This window comes from Piliocolobus tephrosceles, chromosome 8 (assembly GCF_002776525.5).
Source record: "Piliocolobus tephrosceles isolate RC106 chromosome 8, ASM277652v3, whole genome shotgun sequence".
NCBI classification, from domain to species: Eukaryota; Metazoa; Chordata; class Mammalia; order Primates; family Cercopithecidae; genus Piliocolobus; species Piliocolobus tephrosceles.
The window spans coordinates 117,576,742-117,585,339 of NC_045441.1; the positions used below are offsets into that span (position 1 = coordinate 117,576,742).

At 50.0% G+C, this 8,598-nt stretch overlaps 1 protein-coding gene across 2 annotated transcripts in view; it reads left to right on the forward strand.

Annotated features, from left to right (window-relative positions):
- LEP (leptin) overlaps positions 1–2,482 on the forward strand; it is an 18,716-nt gene extending 16,234 nt beyond the window's left edge. Inside the window, exon 3 of one of the 2 annotated variants that reach the window (XM_023223502.1) lies at positions 2,004–2,482. In XM_023223502.1, coding sequence (XP_023079270.1) covers positions 2,004–2,360 — 357 coding nt within the window. In that variant the 3' untranslated portion in view covers positions 2,361–2,482. Of the gene's footprint in view, positions 1–2,000 lie in introns of both variants that reach the window. The other variant, XM_023223501.1, reaches the window with a different exon arrangement.
- Positions 2,483–8,598: the final 6,116 nt, after the last annotated feature.

Genomic DNA, 8,598 nt, shown 5'->3' on the forward strand with positions numbered 1-8,598 from the left:
CCAAAAAAAAAAAAAAAAAAAAAAAAAAAATCATAGGATTTGGGCTGGGTGTGGTGGCTTGTACCTGTCATCCTAGCACTTTGGGAGGCCAAAGCAGGAGGATCACTTGAGCCCAGGAGTTCAAGACTAGCCTGGGCAGCATAGGGAGATCCCATCTCTACAAAAATAATAAAAAATATTAGCTGGGCATGGTGGTGTGTACCTGTGGTCCCAGCTAGGGGAGGCTGAGATGGGAGGATCACCTGAGCCTGGGAGGTTGAGGCTGAGGTTGAGGCTGCAGTGGGCCATGATTGTGCCACCGCATTCCAGCCTGGGCGACAGAGCAAGACCCTGTCTCAAAATAAATAAATAAATAAAAATCTTAGGATTTGATCAGGCATGATGGGTCACATCTGTAAGCTTTAGGAGGCCAAGGCAGGAGGATCAGTTGAGGCCAGGGGTTCAAGACCATCCTGGGCAACATGGCAAGACCTCTATCTTCAATTTTTTTAAAAAAAATTAAAAATAAGAAACAAAATCATAGGATTCTCTGATATCATGAGGCCTTGGGTGATTATTTTCACTCTACCAAGGGGAAACCCAGGCCTCAGAGATTAGCTGGGCCACATGCAGGCATAGCCACTGTCTCTTTCCTTCCTCTCCCCTCTGTCCCTGCCTTCTGCGCTCGCCTTCCTCCCTGACTTCATTTCCTCAAATCTTAGTGCCTATGACTAGAGGGAGCCGTGAAGTTCCTTGCAGCCCATTGGCTGTGCAAGACCCCCAGCAGCGTCTCCTCGGGGCCTCTATCCCATCCCTAGATGTGCTTGTCATTAGGGTTCTTGTAGTTCCAGCTGATCTCTGGCCCCACCTCTCGAAGATACCCAAAAGAGCGAGTCTACCCTTTTTCACATTCAACCCTCTACTGATTTGCAAATAGCAGTCAGTGCCCACCCTGGTCTTTTCTCTGGGGTCCAGCAGGCCTAGACCTTCTGCCATTTTCCTGATGAGGTCTGTATTTGAAATTAGGAAGATTAAGTTTAAATCTTCGCATTTCTGATGTCTGTGAGATCTTCAGCAAGTTCCTTAATGCCTTTAAGCCTTGATTTCATCATCTGGATAATGGGGATATCACACACTATTCACAAGGTTGTTGTGAGGCCTAACTTAGCTAAAGCAGGTGAATCCTCCTTACTCCCTGCATGCAGCTCTCCGGAGACATCTCCTGGTCATTGTGGGTGTCTCATGGTGGTCTTGGGCAGTTAAGGAGAAGTTAGGCGTCCAGAAGCAAAGATGGCTCAGAACTAGATAGAGTCTTGGGCATTTTATAGAGAAAAACTCTTGTCTCCTTTCAAAAATAATAAAAAAAAAATTAGCTGGGCATATTAGCCACTCAGCAAGGCTGCACGTGATAGCTCCCGAGTGCCCCAACTTGGGGTGGTGTCAATACACGATATCACGGGAGCCCAGGGTAGTCACCACAGAGGTGTCAGCCTCAGTGCTGTGGGCAGATGGATGGGGAGAGCCCTCCCGGAACTGGAGTCACTGGAGCAGGGTTGGGGGCCTCACTGAGGGTACGGCCTTGATCTCTAAGGAGGAGGGACTGCCTGGAAAAGCTGACTAGGAGAGAGGACTCAGCTGGGGGTGAAAGGGACGAGAGAAGGCAGGGGGTGGGGGTGCTTATGCAGGACCTCAGATCCCTGGGGAACAGACTCCACTAAATAAGACACAGGAAACCATGGCTAATTCTTCAGCAGAGGCCATGCAGAGACAGGAATGACCTAAGAAAGTTGGTTGGGAAGTGGAGGGAAGGATGGTGTGGGAAGAGCAGGAATCTTGGAGACCACCTTAGAGGCTTGGCAGTCACCTGGGCACAGGATACAAGGGCCTGAGCCCAAGTGGTGAGGGAGGGTGGAAGGAGGCAGCCAAGAGAATGACCCTCGATGCCCACAGGAAGGTGGAATGCTCTGAGAGTGATTCCTCCCACGTGCTGAACACTTGTTCTCCCTCTTCCTCCCGCATAGCAGTCGGTCTCCTCCAAACAGAGGGTCACCGGTTTGGACTTCATTCCTGGGCTCCACCCCGTCCTGACCTTATCCCAGATGGACCAGACACTGGCAATCTACCAACAGATCCTCATCAATCTGACTTCCAGAAACGTGATCCAAATATCCAACGACTTGGAGAACCTCCGGGACCTTCTTCACATGCTGGCCTTCTCTAAGAACTGCCACTTGCCCATGGCCAGTGGCCTGGAGACCTTGGAGAGCCTGGGGGGTGTCCTAGAAGCTTCACTCTACTCCACGGAGGTGGTGGCCCTGAGCAGGCTGCAGGGGTCTCTACAGGACATACTGTTGCAGCTGGACCTCAGCCCCGGGTGCTGAGGCCTTGAAGGTCACTCTTCCTGCAAGGACTACGTTGAGGGAAGGAACTCTGGCTTCTAGGTGTCTCCAGGAGACCATGACAGCTGGGTGCGGTAGCTCACAAATGTAATCTCAGCACTTTGGGAGGGCAAGGCGGGTGGATCACCTGAGGTCAGGAGTTCAAGACCAGCCTGGCCAAATGGCAAAACCCCGTCTCTAATAAAAATATAAAAATCAGCCAAGAGTGGTGGCGCATACCTGTAATCACAGCTACTTGGGAGGCTGAGGTGGAAGAATCACTTGAACCCAGGAGGCAGAGGTTATAGTGAGCCAACATCTTGCCACTGCACTCCAACCTGGGTGACACAGAGAGACTCCATCTCAAAAAAAAAAAAAGAAAAAAAAAACATAGTCATTGTTTTCCTGTTCCTCACCCCATCCACTCTTCTTCACTTTCATATATTTTACTTGTACATTTGTTTAACTAATATCTACCCCAATAAGAATGTAGGCTCTACTGAGCACAGTGGCTCACTCCTGTAATCCTAGCACTTTGGGAGGCCGAGGCAGGTGGATCATCTGAGGTCAGGAGTTTGGAACCAGCCTGACCAACATGGTGAAACCCCGTCTCTACTAAAAATACAAAAAAATTAGCCAGGCTTGCTGGCGGGAGCCTGTAATCCAGCTGTTCAGGAGGATGAGGCAGGAGAATCGCTTGAACCTGGGAGGCAGAGGTTGCAGTGAGCCGAGATTGTGCCATTGCACTCCAGCCTGGGCAACAAGAGTGAAACTCCATCTCGGAAAAAAAAAAAAATGTAGGCTCCCAGCGAGCAGGGATTGTCTTTTGGTCTGTTTTGTTTCCCGCTAGATCCCCAGCACCTAGGCTAGATCCTGGCACCAAGTAGGTACAACCTGTTGGCTGAATGGGTCTCTAACCTCAAGAGCTGATGCCCCATGTCCCCTTTGCATTTGGGTACAAAGAAGATGTATGAGGGGAGGTGGCATGCTGGGCAGTCTGTCGACTTAGAGGATCTCAAGCCAGACATGGTTGCCAAAGTCTTGTCATGTGGACAAGACTGGAGGGAGCTAGGGGATCAGCAGGTGGAATGTGGCAGAAGGCAAGCTTTGACTTAGTCTCCCCATCAGAACTACTGTCCGATAGAAGGGCCAACTGGGTCAGGCTGTGGGCAGATTGCTGTGGCAATGGTGCCCAGGTGTGACTCCTGCCTTCTGGTGTCCACCCCTGAGGTAGGTTCCCCGCAACACTGACACTGGGCTTGGCCACGTGACCTGCTTGCCACAGTGGGACAACAGCAAACAAGACATAAGCAAAGGTTGGAAAAGTGCTTGCCTGTGGGGGCTTGTCCTCTCTCGCTGCAGGGAAGTCTTCAGCCACCATGCAAAGGAGCCCAGACTGGCCTCCAAGAGGATAAGCGACCCTGTGGAGAGAGGCCCCAGCCATCTCAGCTGTATTAGTTGGTCTTTTTTGTTTTTCCTTTATTTTCTGATGCTGTGACATCTTGGGACCTCACTGATACCTCAGGGACCAATCATCCCAGGGTTAGCTAATTCCCAGAAATACCAAACAGCTCAAGGGGTGCATACCTTTCAAATGCAGACCAACCAATCTAGAGCCCACACCCCAACCACCTCCTCTATTGGGCTGCCATTCTCAGGGCCACTATCCCCTGCCCTAATCTTCCCAGGGCCAGGTACCAGACAACTAGAGCCAGCCCCTATGCTCCAGAGCCCACTGAAATTACTCAAACTAGCTAATCCTAAACCTGTTTACCCTCACTTGCCTTGCTTTTCCTATGCAGTTGAACCACTGTTCAAACCATGTCAACAGGAATAATTCTCCATCTCAGCTTTGCTTCCTTTGACATTGGCTTTATTCTTAGACAGTGGCAAAGGCGACCATCAAAAACTCCAGGTCTATACCTTCCAGGTTGGCAACTCCCCAGGAAAAAGAGCGCTCCTTCCTAATTGTTACAGCAAAAGTCCCAGAGCTGACTTCCATTGGTCTGGCTTGAATCACATGTCTATTGCTGAAGCAATCACTGGAGCCACGAAAATGCAGTACTCTGATTGGTTAGATTTGAGTCAAAGCAAGGAAGGGGTCAATTGCGCTTGGAATGAGAATGGGGATAGGGTAGTTTCCCAAAGCAAAAGAGCAGGAGAAATGAGTCTTGGGAAGGGAGAAACAACAGATTCCCTTCAGGAATGCTCTGAGCCTTTCTTTCCTGGCCTGTCTGATTCCTGACAGCTTTCTGGAACCTCGTCCCAGTCTGGATTTCTTTCTGAGAGAAGTGTTTGGACGAACAGAGGCAGGATGGTGCACTTCCGGGTTCTTCTTCACCACCAACTCTTCCCATGTGTGCGAGAATGCAGCTGACGCCCAGGAAGGTGCAGATTAATCAGGCATGCACCAGGTGATGTCAATCCGAGGAGACCAAGATTTACCTGGTGGCACCTGCGGAGCGGCCCCCCTCCCCCGACATGCCTGTGCCCCGCCTATTGCCCTTCCACTCCTAGAAAAGTTGCTCCCAGCAGATGCGCCGGGGGCGGGCTTTCTCAGCCCCCACTCTTGTCGGGTGTCGGGACTGTATTAGAAACTCCACCCCACCCCCCCACTCCGGTCCCTGAAGCTAGATGACCAAAGAATAAATTTGCAGTTTTGCTTTTAGCCTTGCCTACTCTCTGGTTCTTTTGTGCCCACTCTGGTGGTCTTAGAAAAACAAATCAGTTGGTGCCGAAGACCTGGGAGGAGACCCCTCCTCAGGCCTCTAGGGATTGAGGAACCTCCTCCTGCTTCCACACCACAGAGGGACCAGGACCTGAGACCCGCTTCCCTCACTCTCACGGCCTCTCTGGGGTAAGTGCCCTTGTCTCCTCTTTACCTCCCTCGGCCAAAATCCTGCGCAGGTCCGAGGTCCATTTTGAGCCACCAAGTGGCTCGGGAGACCCATTCAGGACGGAGACGTCAGCCTGAAGGTAATCTCCACTTTGGCTCCATGAGCCTCTGGTCTGTCTCTGCTGGTTCCAAAGGACGCTTTGAAGCCAGGCAGAGATCCACTTCCATTTCCATTGTGTCCCTCGGCCAAAATCCTGCGCAGGTCCGAGGTCCATTTTGAGCCACCAAGTGGCTCAGGAGACCCGTTCAGGACGGAGACGTCCGCCTGAAGGTAATCTCCACTTTGGCTTCAAGAGCCTCCAGTCTGTCTCTGCTGGTTCCAAAGGACACTTTGAAGCCAGGCAGAGATCCACTTCCATTTCCATTGTGTCCATTGTGTCAGTAAAGAGGAAACAAATGGGAAACCCCCAGTCCAAATTTCTAAAGAGCACCCCCTTAGGGTGCCTCCTAGCCAATTTAAAAACCTTACAGCTCGAACAAGACCTTAGGAGGAAGCGGTTAATTTTTCTTTCCACTGTGGCGTGATCGACCTCAGCAATTTCTGCCAGTGGCTAGGCAAGTGGTCCAAAATTTACGTACAAGGCTTTTGGGCCTTAAGCTCTAGTCCCTATACTCCTCCTTCTCTCCACCCCCTCCCTTCCTGCCCAGACTCCTCCTTCCTCCTCCTTATCTACTAGTAATCCACTCGGTCCCATGCCTCCTTCGGGGCCCCCAACTGGCTGTCTTGAGTCCCCTATCTCTGCCCACACCCTCCTACAGTGTTAGCACCTTTGCGAGAGGTGGCTGGGGCGGAGGGGGTAGTCAGAGTACATGTCCCTTTTTCATTGGCCGATCTTTCCAAAATTGAGAAGCGTTTGGGTGATTTCTCAGTTAATCCTACCATATACATGGAGGAATTTAGACACCTTTGTCAGGCCTATGATTTAGCTTGGCATGACCTCCAGGTTATCCTAGCCTCTACCCTAGACTGACTGAGGTTCTAACCCAATATATCCGGTTAGATCCGGCCTCCCCCACAGGGGCCACCATTTTGGCATCTTATTTCATTTCTCAATCAGCTCCTGACATTCGTAAAAAAAAAAAAACTTCAAAAGGTAGAGGATGGTCCTCAGACACCAATACAAGACCTAGTTAAATTAGCCTTTAAGGTCTATAACTCCAGAGAGGAGACGGCAAGCTCGCCTTGAACAGAAGGTTCAGCTCCTCGCAGCGGCTTTACAGCCCAGTCGTAACCCCAGGCCAGAGAGCACACACCCCACAGACTCCAAGGCTGCAAAAAGAGCCTGCTATGTAAGTGCGGCAAGGCAGGACACTATGCCAACAGGTGTCCACAGGGTCCCCGAGCCCCAACGCAGCCTTGCTATAAGTGCAAGGCATCAGGACATTAGGCCAGTGAATGTCCTAACCTTCGTCCACCAGCAACCCCCTGCCCTGCTTGCCAGCAGGGAGGACACTGGAAGTCTGATTGCCCCACCCTGAGAACAGGTGTTGTGTCTCCATGTGATCCCCTTTCCCAGGATCCTAGGAGCTCCTTCCAGCCCCTACATCTGGACGACGACAACTGAAGGTGCCGAGACCTGGGGACCCCCATCACGCTCGCCGAGCCGCGGGTAACTCTCCTGGTAGTGGGTAAGACAATTAATTTTTTAATCAACAGCGAGGCTACCTATTCTGTTTTGCCGTCCTTCTCTGGACCTAGCCTTCCATCCAATATCCCTGTAGTAGGAGTAAGCGGAAAGCCATCCACTCCACAAAAAAACTCCACTCCTTAATTGCTGCCTGGCCAACAACTACTTTGCGTGCTCGTTCCTCATTCCCAACTAAAAAGGGCCTCTACCGAAAGCAATCAGTGGAAATCAGTTTGGCTTTCCCCCACTTGCCTCAAACTTACTAAATTTTCTTAACTATCTCATACTCCCCAACCTTGCCAGGACCATCCTTCTGGGTTTTGCCCATATTCCAACAAATGCTTCCATTCCTCATTCCTATACTAATATTGTGCCTTATTTTATTCTTCATCCATACGTCCAAATACCAACCATGGGCCCTGACCTTAACGACGCCCCTTAACAGCAGGAAGTAACCAGACAGACCACGGTGCCCCTTTATCACTATTATCAATAAAAGGTTGGACTGTTTGGACGAACGGAGGCAGGATGGTGCACTTCCGGGTTCTTCTTCACCACCAACTCTTCCCATGTGTGCGAGAATGCAGCTGACGCCCGGGAAGGTGCAGATTAATCAGGCATGCACCAGGTGATGTCAATCCGAGGAGACCAAGATTTACCTGGTGGCACCTGCGGAGCAGCCCCCCCTCCCCCGACATGCCCATGCCCCGCCTATTGCCCTTCCACTCCTAGAAAAGTCGCTCCCAGCAGATGCGCCGGGGGTGGGCTTTCTCAGCCCCCACTCTTTTCGGGACTGTATTAGAAACTCCAACCCCCCCGCCCCAGCTCCGGTCCCTGAAGCTAGATGACCAAAGAATAAATTTGCAGTTTTGCTTTTAGCCTTGCCTACTCTCTGGTTCTTTTGTGCCCACTCTGGTGGTCTTAGAAAAACAAATCAAGAAGGAAGAGACTCACTCCCTTTGACCCTTTACTTTTGTACTGAGAACCAAAACCAACTCTGACTGGTTCTTAACTTCAACCACACGGCATCAAATAAAAAATAATGTTTGACCCTGAACGTAGAAAAGGGTGGAGTGTTTGTCCTTGGCTCTGACAACTGCTTCTGATAAGAATGAAGAACATTTTTGTTATTGGTTATAGTGGATTGGGACTTGATATTAAGTCATCCAAATTGTTATTCCTCTCATTGGGGTTATTTTACTGGTCTTTCTGCTTTGCCTGGGTCACTATTTTCCACTGGGAAATTTGTTCTTTTTTTCTTCCCTCATAATGGAAGTCATGTTGCTGACACCTTATGTTGTAGGGATGGCTGTTCTGATTGCTTTACAATAAGCATAATGATCAGAAGGATTCCTTACAGCAGAACAGCACCTTGCCATCTATAAAGCACTTTCACACACGTTATTATATTTGATCTCTACAATAAGCAGAGTTGAGGAGAACAAATAGTATTATATCCACTTTCTATAGATATGGAAATAGGCCCAGAGAGGTTAAGTGACTGGTTAAAGTTATAGAGCTATGTTGCCTTAGGTAGCAGGAAAATATTGGCAAGGAATAAGCAGGCATTTATTCAAGGCTTGATTTATTTAACAAGACAAGGCTTTCTTGTTACAAAGCTCATCAGGGCTAACTCCCCAGCTCCCTTCTTATCTTGGTACACAAACTACATAGCTCCAAAGGGACACACACACACACACACATACCCTGGGCCACC